At 39.4% G+C, this 20,314-nt stretch overlaps 1 protein-coding gene across 1 annotated transcript in view; it reads left to right on the top strand.

Moving 5' to 3' along the window:
- DSG3 (desmoglein 3) overlaps window positions 1–20,314 on the top strand; it is a 37,490-nt gene that overhangs the window by 9,533 nt on the left and 7,643 nt on the right. Inside the window, exons 2-12 of the mRNA XM_069467844.1 lie at window positions 6,957–7,030; window positions 7,532–7,663; window positions 8,639–8,794; window positions 9,235–9,379; window positions 10,406–10,572; window positions 11,486–11,614; window positions 11,881–12,066; window positions 14,751–15,022; window positions 15,918–16,057; window positions 17,503–17,730; window positions 19,759–20,019. Coding sequence (XP_069323945.1) covers window positions 6,957–7,030; window positions 7,532–7,663; window positions 8,639–8,794; window positions 9,235–9,379; window positions 10,406–10,572; window positions 11,486–11,614; window positions 11,881–12,066; window positions 14,751–15,022; window positions 15,918–16,057; window positions 17,503–17,730; window positions 19,759–20,019 — 1,890 coding nt within the window. The remainder of the gene's footprint in view (window positions 1–6,956; window positions 7,031–7,531; window positions 7,664–8,638; window positions 8,795–9,234; window positions 9,380–10,405; window positions 10,573–11,485; window positions 11,615–11,880; window positions 12,067–14,750; window positions 15,023–15,917; window positions 16,058–17,502; window positions 17,731–19,758; window positions 20,020–20,314) is intronic.

Genomic DNA, 20,314 nt, shown 5'->3' with positions numbered 1-20,314 from the left:
AGAAAAGAAAAGGAAAGAAAAAAAAAGAAAAAACCCCAAAAAAACAAAAACAAACACAAACACAAACAAACAAAACCCAGAAGAAATTTACCAAGAATAAAATATACAGTTCGGCGAGCCTATTCTTCTTGTTCGTGTTTTTTTTTTTTTGCCTTAGCGCAGCTCTGCCCCTTCACCCCGAGCGCGGCCCCGGCATATCCCGCACTCCTGGCGTTGGTTCAGAGACCAGCGGAGGGCGCCGGGCAGAGAGAGCCGCTCGGCACTTTATGGCTCCTGAGCGGTTTCGCCCTCGCTTTCGAGATGGCGCCTGCAGAGCTCCGGGACTGGAGGAGACCGGCTCCTCGGCAGGCAGAGACCACCACTGCCCGGGGGCTGGCGAGCAAGGACGCGCACCAGGGGGTCACCGGCTGGAGAACTGCCGAAAAAGGCAGCACGGGCAGAAAGAGCCGCTGGGCACTTTTTGGCTCCCGAGCGGTTTTGCCTTCGCTTTCAAGATGGCGCCTGCCGAGCTCCGGGGCTGGAGGGGGCCGGCTCCCCGGCAGGCGGAGACCGCCACTGCCCAGGGGCTGGCGAGCAAGGACGCGCACCGGGGGGTCACCGGCTGGAGAACCGCCGGAAAAGGCAGCACAGGCAGAAAGAGCCGCTGGGCACTTTTTGGCTCCCGAGCGGTTTTGCCTTCGCTTTCAAGATGGCGCCTGCCGAGCTCCGGGGCTGGAGGGGACCGGCTCCCCGGCAGGCAGAGACCGCCACTGCCCAGGGGCTGGCCAGCAAGGACACGCACCGGGGGTGACCGGCTGGAGAACCGCCGAAAAAGGCAGCACCGGCAGAAAGAGCCGCTGGGCACTTTTTGGCTCCCGAGCCGTTTCGCTCTCGCTTTCAAGATGGCGCCTGCCAAGCTCCGGGGCTGGAGGGGACCGGCTCCCCGGCAGGCAGAGACCGCCACTGCCCTGGGGCTGGCCAGCAAGGACACACACCGGGGGTGACCGGCTGGAGAACCGCCGAAAAAGGCAGCACCGGCAGAAAGAGCCGCTGGGCACTTTTTGGCTCCCGAGCCGTTTCGCTCTCGCTTTCAAGATGGCGCCTGCCAAGCTCCGGGGCTGGAGGGGACCGGCTCCCCGGCAGGCAGAGACCGCCACTGCCCAGGGGCTGGCCAGCAAGGACACGCACCGGGGGTGACCGGCTGGAGAACTGCCGAAAAAGGCAGCACGGGGTACAACGCTATTTGCTCTCCGGGAGTCTTTTGTGTTTTTCTGCCCTGGGGCAGATCCGTCCCTCCTCGCCAAGCGCTGTCTCAGCTGAGATCCCCCAGGTTCTAAGGTAATTTCTCAAAAAAGCCTCCTGTCTGCAATGCGCCACGTATCCCTCAGTGATTCTGCGCTGGCCTGGGTCAGGGCTCTATTCAATTGGGAGCGGCGGTCAATGAGGAGGACAAGCCGCTTTCCCGAGAGGCTGCACCCGCCCCGGCTGGGGGCGGGTGTATCCGACCCGCGCTCCGCTGGCTAGTGTCTGTCCCGCGTTCCCAATTTTCGTTCACCTCAGACCTCACTCGCTCTGTTTGTCCCACGCTGATTCTCCGTGGATTCACACCGCTGTTCCTGTGTGGGAGCGGTCTTCTAGCGTTGTGGCAGGTCCGGATCGATGCCTTCCTTCCCGGGAGCGCAGATTCAGGCCGTCACCACCACTCCGCCATCTTTGATTCCTCCCAATAGTGATAATTCTTGATAGCGTCTTAATAATTGTGTCTTACCATTTTAAATAACCACCAACATCCAGTTTAAACAAGTCAAGAAAGGACCTACATTTTTCTTGAGCCAAAGAGCATGTCAAAAACAGTTGTGAGATTAATTGCTTGAAAATTGACAGGGAAAAATAAAAGGTATGTTTTAAATGACTATAATGGTGCATGTAGGAAAATTACATGTTCTCAAACTTGGAGAGTTTCTCAAAACTTCAGCTGTTCAATCTTCAAGATGAATTACTGAGAGGAGAAGGCGTGGGGAACACCTGCCTATTATCGAAGAACAATGTAATATTTATCGGATTCTTGTGCTTGTTTGATCCATGTCACACATTACAAAATAAAAACTTTGAGGAAAGGATTTGTGGTTGAAATGCCTAACTTCAGAGATTTAACCTTTTGAAGAAATTTGTCTTCAAAGGACAATATTGTTCAGTGTTTTACTGTCTACCAACTCCAAAACAGTTTGTCATATAACATTCCTGTTAGCATTTGGACAATGAGCTATATATAATTTCATGTTACTATATTATGTAAAACTTTACTCATTACACAATTAATAAAGATGTTTAAAATCTAAAGATTTTTAAAGTATAATTTTTTTAAAAGAAATTGGTGGTGGTAGGAAAACAAGAGAGAAGTTTAAATATTAAGTTTTGAATTAGCGCATGTTCTAAATATAGCACAACTATCTTCAACTACCTTCTTCCATAGAACACTCAAAAAGTAAATTTTTAGGAAAGAATCGTAGGCTAAGTGGCCCAAAGTTTTAACAAAAGGAAAATCTTTGAGATACCTTTTCTTCTCTTGATGAATCCAGTTTCTAGTGCTAATAAATATATCAAGATAAATTTTGTACTGAGCCTCTCCAAAAGCTGAGATTCTAAAATTGGAATAACCTTGCCAAGTGATTCTTCCCAGCCCCACCTACTTGGACAGAAGTTGGGAAAGATGTAATTACTTCCACCAATTAGCACTCCCACTTGCTTAATACCTGAAACCAGTTTTCAGCTGGATCTGGAACACTCAGTGCCCAAGAGGTTTCTCATAAACCTGTTAGCCTTTGGCTCTTCCTTTCCAGTTAAGAGTCAATCTGATAGCCTAAGGTGAGGGCTTGCTTTGGGTAGGTCATCACAAATTATATAGACGATTTGTTACTGTCCATAATTATAAGATGAATAATTGAATCCGTCCAATATGCACATTTTTTTTTGCAGGACCGCTACGCAGCTGGCTAGGTTGTGCACTGCACAACCCCAGGAGGTGCATTCACACAAAGTACAGTGTGAACAGTGCCCCCTGGAGTTGTTTAAGGAGCAACCTACACAATTATGCCGTGTAGCACTCTTTCCTTTTACTCTGATGGTCTTTCTGTGTCTTGACAGTAAATAATAACAATAACAGGTCACTTCATATCAGTCAAAGTGCCCCTTTTTACCTTTTTTTTTTAAGTTTGGTGACAGAATTAACAATTTATTAAATGTTAATTTAATAAAATTAGTTTACTATGGGCTAGAGCTCATCTATGTGCTTTATACCTATTAATTTATTTAATCCTTACAACAAACCTATAAGGTAAGTCAAATTATTATCCCTATTTTACAGATGAAGAAACTGAAAGAGTAAGTAATGTTCCCAAGTTATATGCTGGTACATGATTGGGACTGGGATTTAAATTCAGGGATTCAGAGTCTAGTGTCTAATTTTATATTACCACACTTGATTGCAGCCTACAGCATTTAAAGCGAGCATTTAAGATCATGCAAAAATATTTGGGTTTTTTTTAGCATCTCTATCATGATACAGGGTTTAACTTTCTAAATCAAGTTTATTCTAAACATCAGTTATTGAAAATTGAATTGTCCAGAATTAAATGATAATTTTCCAAGTAGTTGGACATATATCATTTTTGTTCAGTTAAGGAATTTGCCTTGATAAATATAAATCTTATTATAATGTCTTGGAGTTTTTAAATTTTAAATTAAAAAATTCAACATATAGAGAAAGCTATACAAGATACTAAGAAAAATAAGTTGCTCATTTTTTCTGAATAGTACCTATGTAATTTATTCATCAAATGTATTGAATGAGCTCTATGATCTGACACGTTCGCAATCATCCTACGGTACCAATTATAGGAATATCACCAACCTGTGTATATTTCGTGACATTTTCCCCCCCAAATTAATAAATACAAAATCATGTTTAAAACTTATAATGATTTCTTTGCATTATCTAATTCATTCTACAAATTTCCCAGAGAGAAATGCCCATACTAGAGATGAGAGGAGTGGTCACGCCCTAGGACCTGCTGGGACAAACTCCTTGCAGCTAATCCATAGACTAATGGTCTGTCCCTCCTCACACTGCACTTTGAAGTAACCCCCCAAAAATTCTTGGCCAAACTAACTTAAATAGTAGGTATGATTACAAATGGTTTTTAAAAGTCTAGCCACCCATAACTTCAAATTATATTTATTGTATATCTACCACATTCAATAGTAACCTTAATGGTATAATAATATACATTTTTATTAGCAAATTGGGTATATGATGCCAAATCATTTTACATACTTTTTAAATTTAATAAACAGATTTGCTTTTAATAAAATATTTCTAATTTCTATCTCTACCAAGGCATTTAGGCTATATTGATGTTTTAGAAATCACATAATTAAAATTTGCCAAATGACCAGAAAACAAGAGGAAGACAGAAAAGTACAGAAATTCTCAAGCTGAGGGGTACTTTTTCTGCATTGGTATTCTCAATCCAGGCCACCAAAAGAGAAAACTTAGTTGATTTAAATTGTCAGAAAACTAAATATTTATTACCTTGATTTAGCCATTCCACAATTTATACAAATTTTAAAACAACATGTTGTACATAATATGTATATATACAGTTTTTGTCAAAATAATAGAAATAAATGACATTATTTTTAAAATAATCAAAATAGTTATATTAGCAAGTTAACTAAAACAAGTATCTATTATATAAGTTTTAATTAACTAAAATAACTTAAGCTGTTTTTTAAAAAATACTATTCTGAATAATGTAAGGCTGTGATTACATTTCTAAATATCTAAAGAGCATTGCAATATTCAGAAATCTTTCTTATCAATTCCTGTATATTCCTAGAAGTACAAAAAAAAAATAATCACATTTCCACAGTGCTTCCCAAAATTAGGGACTTTCTTGGTGGTCTAACAAAAAAAAAAACTAGGAAAGAGTAAGGATTTAGGCTAAACAACTTCTCTAAGGGATCCGATTCTATGAAAAGATTGAACAAACAAGAAGCAACTGTCTACAATGTTAATTCTCCATAGTTTAGGGTTTGTCTTTCCTTTGCTTCCCAGGAAAACAGAAATTGTACTTTCGTGTCTCTTAGAAGAATCATTCTCTATGGGGCTAGTACAAACATGATTCATATTTTCTGGATGACTCTTTCCAGTTTTCCTGTAAAGGGGAGCACGCCTGGCCCATCCCTTCTCTCACATGTAGCTGAGTCGTTCTCATGAACTGGGAAAGGAGTTGTACAAATTACTGCATTGCTCTGGTCTTTTCCCCCAAGTAACTGATGCTATTAAAGAGCAGCACCATTGTAAAATCATTTGAGACATAGTATAACCACATGTACTGGTTCTTTTTCGTGACAATCTGAACACATGCTCTTTGAAATAGGAGTTTCAGCTGAAATGTTTAGAATGGAAGGGTCCTGACATCCTATGCCTGACATAGTTCTCCGCCGGTTCAGACTTGGACTTGTCTGTTCTTTATAACTCTAAATAATAAACAATGTAATAAATCTTCATTGCTTCAGGAGCAACCACAGACTTTGACCAGATATAAATCTAAATTGACTGTCATATAACTTTCTTTCTACCGCTAGTTGTTTTTTTTTTTTCCTTTATGCCAACTTTGGTTGCAATCTGGTATAGTAGTGATGTATAAGCTCTGCAATCAGGCTGAAGTTCAAATCCTGGCTCCACCAGAGCTGCTAGCTGTTAGCTGGGGAAAAGTATTCATTCTCTCATGTCTCCATTTCTTCATCCATAAAGTAGAGATTATAATAATAGAATCTCCTTCAGATGGCTGCCCTAAGTATTAAATGAGATAATAATATAAAGCTCTAGGAATACCACACAGAAACCACATAATAAACGTTAGCTACTACTATTACTCTTCTAAATTTTTTTCTTCTGGTTTATTTTCTGCAATCATTTTCGTACTAGATTCTCTTCAGATCAGATAATCAATGGATCAGCAAAGAGTTGTTGTAAACATCTGATGAGGGACAAGCATTGTGAGGGTTGCAAGAAAAAAAATACACAAAAGCACTGATTTGAAAAGTTTACAATTCTCTTGGCTTAGCACAGATGTTCTTTCATGCACATAAAACAATAAGCAACAATAAACCATAGTAAACCGTCATGGGCTGAATTGCATGGTACAGAATAAGTATTGTACAAACTCAGAAAAGGAGTAATCAGTAAAGAGTTTCATGGAGGTTGTTGGAACTTGAGTGGATCTTAAAGGATGAGTAATACTTAGGTGGGTGGAGAAGAAAGAGGATTGCATTCCAGCTGGAAAACAAGATGGAAAATGATGCAAATGAACGTCCCATCATATACTTTTGAGAAAGTGAAGACCCTAGCCTTCCAGGCTTCATTTGGCCCTCATTTATTTTTTTTCATACCAGTTTTAAAATTAAGTTCAAAGTTTAAATTGAAGTAATAAGGCAGAGATTAACAGATCCATGCCTCACAGCAAACAGTATTTGTGATTAGAATAGCATATCCCCATCTTTTAAGTTCTATTCTCTAAACCAGACTAGTTCCATTTCATTCTCTCCACTCTTGTACAATTAAAGAAAATGTCCTGTGATTGCAGATAACTAATATAGGATTGCCTTCTTACAAGTCAGTTGGGTGATGGTTTTTAATAATCCCCTATGGCCACTTTCTGAAGTTTATCACAATGATGATCACATTGTTTCCCAAACCAATGACTTCCATAGCTTCTGGGAACTGTTTGTAGAACAGCCAGAACTGGAAAAACTTGCTTATATTGAGAGCAATATTCCTTTTGCTGATAGGAATTTACCTTTTGAATATTGCTTCTCCAAACCTACTTCTTTTGAAATAGAAACAAATTATAATATGAACAACAGAATGTAATAATCAGGATTATTAATTTTATGTAATTACTTCTTTGAAGGATTCACATTTAATTTGACTTTATTTAAATGTCTACAGGTGGTCATATTGGTTCATGGAGAATTGCACGTAGAGGTAAAGTATAAAAAAGCATTTTGTACTTATAATAGTTTAATTTAAAAACTTAAAATTGTGTATAGGAAAAATAAATATTTAGTGTTTCAAAGTATTTAATTGTGGAAATAAATAAATTAAAATTCTAGCAACTAACCCAACAATATATAAAAACCAGTCATCTTTAAATGTCATTATTACAATTTATTTTATGCATTCTTTCTTATCTTAAATATATCAACTGGTCAAATCTTATATGCCCAGACAGTTAGATATTGTGGAGGATATAAAGGAAATATAAAATATGATTAAATACTAACATTAAAAATCATATAGCTTTGTAATTATTTTAGTTATTTAACGTTTCTTGCCTGACAAAGTGTCAGGGAGAGCAAATTAGGCATCTGACAGTCTTAGATACCTTGAAACATAGGGGTTCCTCAACCTAGGTGTCTATAATAAAAATTGGAAGTAAAAATTGCCTTTAATATGTATAACAAATGGAATCCCTTTTTACATAAGACAAATGGACAACACAAAGAAGATAGAACAGCAGTGCAACAAACCAAAAGAAGGTATAAACGTGAATGGGTGAAATTTGCAAAACCCTGCAGAGAAAGAGAAGACAACTCAAAAAGAAATCCAATTGCCACGGTAAGGAATATCGACAGGGGCAGTTTGAGTTTTTAGAATAAACGTATAAGATGTATATTAAAACAATAGAGCAATTCCGATTAGCAAAATACAGACTGGGGAGTCCACAGAACAAATGAACTGGTATCTTCAATAAAAATAGTACAATAAAAATAATAATAATGATAGAGTGAGAAAGAGAGAGATAGATAGAGGTAGCTTCTAGAGTTATAAAAAAGAATTAAGGGGGGGGGAGGGCAATATATGTAACCTAAACTTTTGTACCCCCATAATATGCTGAAATAAAAAAATAAAAAATAAAAATAAATAAATAAATAAAAAAGAATTAAGACATATTGAACAATTTTAGTATATAAGCCTTACTTGAATATGTATTCTAGCAAACAAATAGAACAAACATACATGGATAAGACAATTAGAGAAATGGTTGGGAGTAAACATTGGATTGGCCATGTGTTGATGAGATGTATCAGGTTCATTATACTATTCTAACTTCATATATATTTGAAATTTTCCCTGTTAAAAATTACAATAATAATAAGTAATTCATTTTGATACATATTTTAACACCTACTGTATAATCCCATTCCCTTTTTTCTCCCCAATTCCCCCATTTAAACTAAATAAGCATATTTTTTAATGTCATCAGATAACGACAGACCCTTAAGAGTAGCCTTGTCAATATTAAATGCCCTTGACTTTCTCTGAATATTTAACATCACCACATGGCCACAGTCTGAGCAAATATTCCAAAGCTAAAATGATTAACACATAGTGGTCCAGGCTGGTTGGCAGAAGCAACAATTTGATTTTAATTCATATTCCTAGTATCTATCAAGGCAAAAAAAATAATTTGCACAGTGTCAAAAAGAGTGAATCAAATGAACAGATGACCTTAGCCCATGGAGGTGGGGGTGGAGAGGAAAAGGCCTGACTGACGTTCACCTCAACATTTTGGATGTTTCTTGGCTACAGATTACTTCAGATTACCAAGCAACCCAGAAAATTACCTACAGAATTTCTGGAGTGGGAATCGATCAGCCACCTTTTGGAATCTTTGTTGTTGATCGAAACACTGGAGATATCAACATAACAGCCATAGTTGATCGAGAGGAAACCCCCAGCTTCCTGGTAAGCTTGTGTCCTCAACACTGGGCTATGTTTCTTGTGTGCCATAGCTTTAGAAAGTGACACTCCCCTGCTGGTGAATTTAGAGTAAAGATCAGTACATGAATCAGTCCACCTGCAAATAACAACATTAGTCCCTCCAGAAAGAGCCTACACTTACAGTTTGTGAGCCCGAAGGAAAACCCCAGGAGAGCATGCCAAAATCCAGCATGCAGCCTGCATGAGACACCATCAGCCTGGAGGGAGGGGCAACTCACCCAGTCGGTCTGCCCAGAGTGGGCACGGTTTTCCACTTTGTCTACCTTTTGGGGAAATATTTTTCTTCTTTGCACAAAAGTTCTGTATGTGCCAGCAGAGGCCTTATTGCTACAAGTTTTAATAGTATGCAAACTAAGTTTGTATAGTAATAATTGTAATAATTCACATTTTTACCCTGTTTGTAGATCACATGTCGGGCTCTAAATGCCCAAGGACAAGATGTAGAAAAACCACTTATATTAACGGTCAAAATTTTGGATGTTAATGATAATGCTCCAGTATTTTCACAAAGCGTATTTATGGGTGAAATTGAAGAAAACAGTGCTTCAAGTAAGTCTTTTACAGTACCTACCACTCTCGATTTATCTATTTTTAAATATGAATATCACTACAGTATATCATTCTTATAAATAAATTTGTTCTCTTAGTTTGATCAGTAGTTTTTTGTTTTTGTTTTTTGTTTTTATTAAGGAAAGGGGCATCTTTTTTTTCTTTTTTTTTTTTTTGAGACAGAGTCTTGCTATGTTGCCCAGGCTAAAGTGCCATGGCGTCAGCCTAGCTCACAGCAACCTCAAACTCCTGGGCTCAAGCGATCCTCCCACCTCAGCCTCCTTTGTAGCTGGGACTACAGGCCCACGTCACTGAGCCTGGCTAATTTTTTGTAATTTTAGTGGAGACAGTCTCACCCTTGCTCAGGCTAGTCTCGAACTCCTGCGCTCAAGAGATCCTCTCACCTCGCCCTCCCAGAGTGCTAGGATTACAGGCGTGAGCCACCGTGCCTGACCTGATCAGTAGTTTTGAAAAAAAATCATCAAGGTAGTCTGGGTCTTCCTTTATAGAATGTGTAGTTGAGTTAATTGTCTAGTACCACTATATTTCTAAGATATAGTCCTGTTTTCAGGTCAATAGGCATTTATTCTATATATACAAGTTACGTGAGTATCAGACAGTCACAAAGCTAAAGAGGCAGCTGTAGATAGCCTGGATGCATCAGCTGGGCTCTTTCAGATTATAAAGGACAGAAACACACTCACATTACTTGGATAATTTGAGAAAAGGGTGGAATTACAAAACCATCCATCAAGAGAACAAAATAAAGACAGAAAATACTCTCAACCTCAGCAAAGCCAAGGCTAAGAGAGAACTGAAGGACTTTTATGGAAGGCAGCACAGTTCTACCTGGTTGGGAGAAACAGAAAGAGATGTGCAAATTTTTTTTTTTTTTTTTTTGAGCATACAGATGGGTCTAAGATACTAAAAAACAAGGATCAATATGAAATGGTGTTGAACATTTAATGTGAACATAATGTCAATCTTTGCACATTCTTTAATGAACATTTTTCTGTTCCTTCCTAGACACGCTGGTGATGGTACTAAATGCCACAGACGCAGATGAACCAAACCATTTAAATTCTAAAATTGCCTTCAAAATTGTCTCTCAGGAACCTGCAGGCACACCCATGTTCCTCCTAAGCAGAAACACTGGGGAAATCCGTACTTTGACCAATTCTCTTGACCGAGAGGTATAGCCAGGCATTTGGGAAACATTCTATAATAAAGTGTTTGATTGTAAGAAAACCAAGAGAGGGTAACTCCATTTTACCTGATAATAAAAGAAGAAAGGAAAAGAGGTTCCCAGTACTCAACTGGGCCAATCTAGGGAAATTGTTTGCATTCTTGAGTGTGATTCTGCACAGGTGGGATGTGTACCTGGCACCTGCACAATCGACTGTACCCTAAACATACCAGTGGAAGTTAAAGCAGGGAAGTAAAAGTAAGCATTGGCATCCATGGACAAAGACTGAACTGCGACTAATTCCCCATATAACAGAGGAAAAAGAAATTTCTTAGATGAAGGGAGAAATTTCTATCTGGAATCAAGCCTTCTTTGAATCACACTTTTTCTCCTGACCTCTCCTTTTAAGTTTACCCCTGATTCCAGAACACTAAAGAATCTCCTTCCTCTCTTCTCCCCACTACCTCCCACCACCACCCTCTATGTCTGTCACCACAGGCCACCTTGTTAGGCTACCTACTACTTTCGTGCCAATGATTTTCCCAATAGACCAACAGGGAAGCTCTACAAGTGAGTTTATCATCCCACCCTACTCACTGCCCATTTGAGCTCTAAGTATGTAGTACCACCTGGCCATAAGAAGCTCATAAAAGAGAATGTGTTCTAGCCACTTAAAAACTTCCACTCAGGGGGTGGGGCGGCAAGGGCAATATACATAACCTAAACTTTTGTACCCCCACAATATGCTGAAATAAGAATAAAAAAAATAAATAAATAAAAATAAAAACTTCCACTCAACCCCACAAACCCCCTCTACATGAACTTGTATATTTCCAGCTCCTTACCCATAGGAAGCAATTAGTTTCCATTCATATTCTTGGAGATTAATTATTTTTCTTTATTTTTTTCTCCAAATTTAGCAAGTTAGCAGCTACCGCCTGGTTGTGAGTGGTGCAGACCAAGATGGAGATGGACTATCCACTCAATGTGAATGTAGCATTAAAGTGAAAGATGTCAACGATAACTTCCCGGTGTTTAGAGACTCTCAGGTACACCCACTGCTCCTTAAAGGATCGTTTTAATATACATGTAATAATTTGCCATCCTAATTCAGTGTTTGCTTTTTTCTTGTCTTTTATTTAAGTTCTTTGCACTTTTCTTTTTAAAAAATAAGATTATTTAAATAAGAATTCAGTAACCAGCAAGGACGCAATATATAATTTGAGAAGTAATTACTAATACCACTTAGAGTAAATACAATCCTTTTAAGTAAAACCCTGCATTGAGTCTTAAATTCTGCTTCTCTCCTTTTCAGTATTCAGCACATATTGAGGAAAATACTTTAAATTCTGACTTACTTCGATTTCAAGTAACAGATTGGGATGAAGAGTACACGGATAATTGGCTTGCGGAGTATTTCTTTACCTCTGGGAATGAAGGGAATTGGTTTGAAATACATACTGATCCCAAAACTAATGAAGGCATCCTGAAGGTGGTTAAGGTAAGTCTGATTTCCCTTCACTGGTAAGAATGTTCTATAGTAACCAAAACTATCATTTCTACAATTAAAATTTATTTATTTATTAATAATACCATTTCATTACAGAAAACATAGAAAGCCCATAAAAGTAGATAGAATTAAAAAAAAAAAAAAAAATCCCAACACAGCTCCATTACCTAAAAACAACCTCTCCTAACACGTTGGTTTATTTCTTTCCAAGCTATTGTACCTTCTATAGCTGTGGTCCCCAGCCCCCGTGCTGCAGACCAGTACTGGTCCGTGGCCTGTTAGGAACCGGGCGGCACAGCAGGAGGTGAGCAACCAGGAATGAGCAAATCTTCCTCTGTATTTACAGCCACTCCCCATCGCTCACATCACCGCATAAGCTCCGCCTCCTGTCAGATCAGCAGGACATTAGATTCCCATAGGAGCACAAACCCTACTGTAAACTGCACATGCGAGGGATCTAGGTTGTGGCTCCTTATGAGAATCTAATGCCTGATGATCTGTGGTGGAGCTGAGGCAGTGACGCTAGCGCTGGGGAGTGGCTGCAAATACGGATTATTATTAGCAGAGACGTTTGACTACACAGTAAATGTAACGTGCTTGAATCATCCTGAAACCATCCCCACCCCTGGTCTGTGGAAAAATTGTCTTCCATGAAACCAGTCACCAGTGCTGAAAAGGTTGGGGACCACTGTTACAGTAAACACACACACACTGATATACCATGGGTGTATATACTTTAAGATCATACTCATATTTTGTGAGTGTGCATGCTTTAAGAACAAGAAAGCAAAAACACATTTCTTGACTTACTCTCATTCACTATCTATAGCTGGATTAAAGTTAGGAAGAGATAAGAATACACGGAATTGTGGTTTACAAATTTGTCAACCTATTTTAGATGGATTAGCTACAGTCAACAAAGAAAAAAAATGCAACTTTTCCTAGAAAATGGGAATGCATGAATGAAATCTGCAAAATAAAAAAATTATTGAGTAAATCTTCTGTTTAATATGCTTGACAGACTCCCCAGCTGGAAAAATATGAGGATACTTCTACCTGAATATGATATAGAATAGAAGAAATAACCACTACTTGGGGCCATCCCTTGGCATAAAACTTTGAACTCTATGGGAGCTTCTTTCTTTAATTTTTGAGTCCAGTGGAGTGACAGACCCATAATGTGCACACAGTTCCTTTCTACTCTACTTTTTAGAGTGAGCATTACAGCCATCCTCACTTGCAATCCCTTTGAATACATGTCCCCACCTCTTCTCTCTGTTGACTTTGTTCTCCTCACTCTCACCAGTTCACCACATTTTTCTTAAAAACAAGTTGGACCACTTACTCTTCTCCTTAAAACCTGACCTGGCTCTCCATTGGCTATGAAGTTGGCCCTCAACCCTGATTGGCCCACTCAAGTCACCTGCAGCTTTTCCTAGACAGTGGGGATGAAGGAACTATTGATTCCATCGCCCTGTGGAGAAGCTCAGGCAGCAGCAGCTCTTCAAGTCCCCTCAGGTGACTCTAATATGCTGCCAGGGTTGCTAAGCACCCGCTGGCCTTTAAGATGAAGCTCACCCTCTTCCCAGTTGCACACAAGGTCATTCACCATCTGCACCCAGCCCACTCCCTGTCAGCTTCTGCCACTCTGGGATTTGCAAACGCACTCACCTATGCCTGGATAACTTCTCAGCATCCTTCAACACTCAGCTCAGGTGAAAATCTCTCAGAAGCCTTTCCTAACTCCCCCAAGTAGAATTATTCCTTCACTTTCACACATAGACTCTCTAATCTCTTTTGTCTCTCACCCCTTGTATTATAGTTACCTGTGTAGACATCTTTCTCGTCTACTCTGCTGGGAAATCCTTGAAAACACAAAGCCAGTCATTGCAAAGCGAAAACTTAAATCCATATCTCTCACCTTAATTATTTCCAGTGATATATAAATGTAACCAAAATAAGCATTTCTTTACCTTATCACCCTCAAAAAAAAATTACAAGTGAATGGGAAAAAAAAAAAAAAAAGCTATCCTGGGATTCCTCGGGCCTTGATTCTTGTTTGACCTCAGTAACTGTCAAACAAATAGTTATTGTGCAAGACCTTCTGCAAATGGTTCTACAAAGAGATGGTGGGGCACCTGCTCACTACTTTGCAGAGGTATATTTGCCAACCAAGATTATAAAGATAGTTTGCCTGTGCCACCTGGGAATTTTTAAAGTCAGGAAAGACATTACTGCACATAAATCAATGAATATTTTGTGAATGACCCTAGCTCGCAGTGAGGTAAGGTATTTCTTCAGAAGTGGAGAGTTGAGGATAAGAGACATCAAATTATTGTGCCCTGAGTCACACAACTATTTAGTAGAACCAGGAATCAAACCATGTTACCATAGCAAATTTGGAGTTTTTTCCACTGCACCTCACAGCCTAAAAAGACTATAATTATATTTTGCTAGTCTAAAAAGAGGTACCCTGCTTTGTAAACATGTTTCCAAACTGAAGTCTCATGAGTTAAGAATTCTAAAGCTTTCTCTATCTCAACATTACAATGATTTCTGAAACTGTTTTGCTAGATAAAAATAAAAGGATCCATTCATAGCATCTTGCATAGTGTCCTCTTGCAGGATGGTATTTTTGTGACACTTCCTTCCTTCTAATTTTATTTTTACTCCAGGCCCTAGATTATGAACAAATACAAACCCTGCAATTTGGTATCGCCGTCAAAAACAAAGCTGAATTTCACCGATCGGTAATCTCTAAATATCGGGTTCAGTCAACACCAGTCACAATTCAGATAGTAAATGTAAAAGAAGGAATTACATTCCGTCCCGCTTCCAAGACATTTACAGTGCAAAAAGGCATAAGTAGTAAAAAATTGGTGAATTATGTCGTGGGAACATATGAAGCCATAGACGAAGACACTGGCAAAGCTGCTTCATATGTCAGGTAAGACTAGTTTTAAGATATCTTATTATTTCTTGCTGTAGTTTTAATCTATAAGCTATTACAACATAACACAAAGACTATCATATGCCAAAAATAAAGATACAAAGTTGACAAAAATAAGGAATTGAGTAACCCAAGAAATGGGTAACCCAAGAAGTAGCTAAATCATTAGAATATATTGTATTAGCCAGCCTGAGCAAGAGTGAGACCCTATCTCCACAAGTAACAGAAAAATTAGCCAGGCCTGGTGGTACATACCTGTAGTCCCCGCTACCCAGGAGGCTGAGGGAGAAGGATTGCTTGAGCCCAGGAGTTTGAGGTTGCAGTGAGTTAGGATGATGCCACTGCACTTGAGCCAGGGCAACAGAGTGAGACCCTGTCTCAAAAAAAAAAAAAAAGAAAAAGAAAAAAGAATATACTGCATTGGGAGCAAAGAAAACATAAGCATAAGTTAAGGTAGAAAATAAGAGAAGAATGCCTTAGGCTGTCAAGAGAGATCAGGAAAAAATCTCTTGGAAACTTCCAGTTGAGCCTTACAAAAGAGTAGAAGTACACCAGAAGACCATGTTTTAATCATATAAAACAATACATATGAAGACACATACGCCTAAAATACAAAAGCACCATGCAAAGTAATTGCTATATAATAAAAAGCAAGGACATAGGTATTTTATTTTATTGTACAGAGCAGAATTGAAAAACCAGGCTAATATATACTTAAGGATGAGAAAATATGATTTGTCCATGCTATGTTAATTTTCTATTGCGTTTTATAAAAGCATATCTCAATGTCTTATATTAAGTATAAGTATATTAAACATAAAATCAGTTATTTTCAATAAATATATAGTATCCCATATTTGAAAGAAAACTATTTTTTTCTATTATAAAACAGATACGTCATGGGACGTAATGATGGTGGTTTCCTAATGATTGATTCAAAAACTGCTCAAATCAAATTTGCCAAAAACTTGGATCGGGATTCCACTTTCATAGTTAACAAAACGATTACAGCTGAGGTTCTGGCCATAGATGGTAAGAAAAATATTTGAATCATCTTTAGAGAAATGTTATTCCAATTGACATTTCTTAATACATAGATGATTATGATTATCTAACATGTTATCTTTATCACCAGACAGAGATAATTATCTTAGGGGTCTTGGGTCTCAAGTCTGGGGCAGCTGAATTCGAGATAAAAGACTGAGAGTTGCAACTGCTCAGTGGATTGGTAGTACTAGTGAATTCTCTGTTTTGTCCCTGTGATTTGCTATGGTGGAGGCATGAATTTTTTGACCCACAGAAATTCCTGGGTTTGAGAGGATAGATAAAGAATTGTAGAGAAAGCCCATCAGAGAAGCTCAACTCGAATCTGAGAAGCTTCTGTGAGGTTACCTATGAGACCTCATGTACTTATAGAACAATAAAATCTCCTCTTCTGGAATGTTCTAAAATAGTATTCATTGAATGTGTGTATTTCCCCAAGTATAAAATTAATTTTTGCTTAAGGGAATGAACAAACACTCCCAAAAGAGAAAAAAATAAATACCAAAAATATTGCCATTTGGGAAAAATATTGCCATTTGGGCAAACAGCAAAAAGTACTAAGGGAGGCCGGGCGCGGTGGCTCACGCCTGTAATCCTAGCACTCTGGGAGGCCGAGGTGGGTGGATCGCTCAAGGTCAGGAGTTCGAGACCAGCCTGAGCAAGAGCAAGACCCCATCTCTACTAAAAATAGAAAGAAATTATATGGACAACTAAAAATATATATATAGAAAAATTAGCCGGGCATAGTGGCGCATACCTGTAGTCCCAGCTACTCGGGAGGCTGAGGCAGGAGGATCGCTTGAGCTCAGGAGTTTGAGGTTGCTGTGAGCTAGGCTGACACCACGGCACTCACTCTAGCCTGGGCAACAAAGTGAGACTCTGTCTCAAAAAAAAAAAAAAAAAAAAGTACTAAGGGGAATAATAGAAATGACTCATAATCCTACCACAGAGAGATTTGCGTTTCTTTTATTGTTTTGGATTGTCAAGTGCTTTAAATTTTTCTTAAGTAAATGTTTACATCTTGGATAATAAAAATATATAATTGTTTATCCCAAGTACTTTGCCTCAAGCTTTAGAAACAAAAATCTTTCACACATCAATTACAAATGAAATCAGTGCGTTTAAGAGAGATCTTGTTCTTATGTTGATTTCATTTTAATCAGTGAATTCATCACCTTACAGGTCTCAGTTTTAAATTAAATTAATAGCCAATGCTACTAATTTAATGACCCCAGCCAATTTGGTAAATTTAGATTTGATTTTTACAAGATGAAGAAATAGGATGACATCTTTTTACTTCTGAAAATAATAAATAGTTTCTCATGAAAAACTACACTAACTTAGTTGCATAGAAGAGAAATGTAAAAGATTCTCCTTTTTTGTACAACTTTGTTGGACATATTTCTTTAGCTCTCCAAATGTTATTCTTACAGAAACCACGGGTAAAACTTCTACAGGCACCATACATGTTGAAGTACCCAATTTTAATGAAAATTGTCCAACAGTCACCCTCGAAAAGCAAGTAGTTTGCAGTTCATTACCTTTCGTGGTTGTCTCAGCTAGCGCACCGAATAATGCTAGATATACTGGTCCTTACACAATTTCACTGGAGGAGCAACCTGGAAAGTTACCAGTTGTGTGGAGTATCACAACACTCAATGGTGAGTAATAGTAAAGCTGCTTCCATAAATGAAAATTGCATCTTCTTTATATTTCCAGAAGGATGAGAGAGCTCACTTGTGAGCAAGGCCTTCCCAAGAGTAATTGAAAACATTCTTTGCAATGAAGATGTTGTCCCAGCCTTGTGAATTCTTTCTCTCTTCAGAAGAGAAAAAGGAATGATGTGATATAATGTTAGCACCATTTAATATTTTCTGTTTTTAATCTATTTTGGTTTTCATTTACTAGTTTACTATTTTAAATATGTTCGTGTCTACCTCTATATTGCAGCAAAAAATAGATTAGAGTCAGGCATCTCTTTTATCACAGAGCTGTCTACATTTCAAAATACATAAACGTTTTCTAATTGGGCAGTCTGTGAGCAGACACGAAGCACTGGAGAAGTCAGCCTGCTCAAGGCTCGTAGGAAGTGAAAATTAGACAGTCACTAGTCAGGAACATTGAGAGCTTGGTGGACTGAAATTTGTAAACCCAGTAGCCAATGTGGAAGAGCTAATCCATCCTTCCTTTTTCCTAAACTTTATCATACTCATTTTGGATTGTCTATGTTTTCCAGAAGTCTCACAGAAATAGACATTAGACATCTTTACCATTTCTGGATTTTATAGTGAGCATCAGACCACTTCAAATCCTTTGTAAATTAACTCACTTTCCCCCATCTCTTTTCTGAACCAATCTTGCTTCCTCTCACGAATGTGCTTTATGATACCCTTCAGTCAAAAGCATCAGCCATTGCCAGGGTTACCAAAGGGGGCCTGTGCTCCAAGGCCACCTTCTCTTGGGCCTTTCTGATCCTGGTGTAAAGATCTAGCTCCAAACTGTGCACATAGCATTTACTACCAAATGAGTTTACCAGATACATGGCCAATGAAGAGGCTGCAAAAGAAAGATCAGAGAGGGCCAGGACGTGGCACTAGACATACCTGCTCAGGTGAGGCTGGGCAAAGCAGCAGTGGTTGGACTGGGAGGGCAAGGCACAATGTCAAAGGGCATGGTGGCGTCAAAAATGATTCAAGCAACACAACACTGAAGTTCATGAGAGCAGCCACAGGGTCCCTCTCAGAAAAGGGCCACATAGCAATGGGGAATGGAGAACACTCTATGCTCGGGAGTCAGACAGGCAGCAGGCCAGCACCACAAGGGAATCCTACACAGCAAAGATGGGAGAGAACTGAGGGGAGCAGTTGAGGTAGCAGCACCCAAAGCTGGAACTCAGTCTTGATAAGTCAGACACAGACACACAGAGTGAGGGGACGACTACACTCGGGGCCACGCCAGCCCAAGGACTGGTGCAGACATTCGGGAGAGTGGTTAAGCCCCCAAAGCGGGGAACCTGGCATCTAAATGATGTTCGCCTCTTGTCCTCTCTAGTGAGAAAAGCAGGGTAGGACTGAGTTTCTTGTGGGAGAATAATGGCCCCACATGGGGCAGAGAGGAGGACAAGAAAGCAGGTGTAGACAGATTCACCCACTCGAACCCTTTACAGCCCTCAGCACTGCTCAAACCTCACTCTACTATCAGCCCCGCTATTTGTGGCAACTCTAGCTCTGCCAACAAAAATAAGTAGTTTTAAGAGCAAAAGACACTGCTATGATTTGCATGTGTCCCCGAAAGGTCATGTGTTGAAAACTTAATCCCCAATCAACAGTGTTTACAGGTGAGACCTTTAAGAGGTGATTAGGCCACGAGGGCTCTGTCCTCCTGAATGGATTAATGTCATTATCACGGGAGTGTGTTTGTTATCACGAGAGTGGGTCATTATAAAGGGCTGCCCAAGTCCCTTTTGCTCTCCCACACTCTCTTGACCTTCCATCATAGGATGATGAAGTACAAAGGCCTTCATCCGATTCTGGAACCTTGATCTTGGGCTTCTCAGCCTCCAGAACCAAGAGAAATAAATTTCTTTTCTTTATAAATTATCCAGTCTGTGGTATTCTGTTATAGCAACACAAAACAGACTAAGACGGACACCTTGTCCTACTATTGATTTGTATATCGTTTCTCTACAGGTACCTCGGCACTCCTAAAAGCCCAGCAACAGGTATCTCCTGGAGTGTACAGGATCTCCCTGGTCATTACGGACAGTCAGAACAATTGGTGTGAGACACCAGAGAACCTGACTCTGGAAGTCTGTCAGTGTGACAACAGGGACATCTGTGGAACTTATAACCCAAACAGAGACCCTGGGGCCAAGTATAGAACACCAGCCTCCGGGAGGCTGGGGCCTGCAGCCATCGGCCTGCTGCTCCTTGGTCTTCTGCTGCTGCTATGTGAGTATGCCAGTGCTTCATTCTCTGTCACATGGGGTGTCCTCGTTTGCAAAGGCCTCCACGCTGCCCTGCTCATCCGTGCAATGCAGGAAGAACCGTTCTCTGTTGTTTTACAGGCAATGCTAGGGGGAAATGGTATTTTCAGGAAAATTCTGAAATGTTTAACTTGTCACAACCTATGTTAATACAGCAAAGCAAGTCATATATATCAGACATTTAGAAAACAGCACAAGATAATCAAGAGAGAAAAAAATAAATAATGAAAACTCTCTGAACACTGCCAGTAAGTTCATGG

This window comes from Eulemur rufifrons, chromosome 5 (assembly GCF_041146395.1).
Source record: "Eulemur rufifrons isolate Redbay chromosome 5, OSU_ERuf_1, whole genome shotgun sequence".
NCBI lineage: Eukaryota > Metazoa > Chordata > Mammalia > Primates > Lemuridae > Eulemur > Eulemur rufifrons.
The sequence above is the reverse complement of the archived record's forward strand: the minus strand, read 5'-3'. Positions and strand labels throughout refer to the sequence as shown.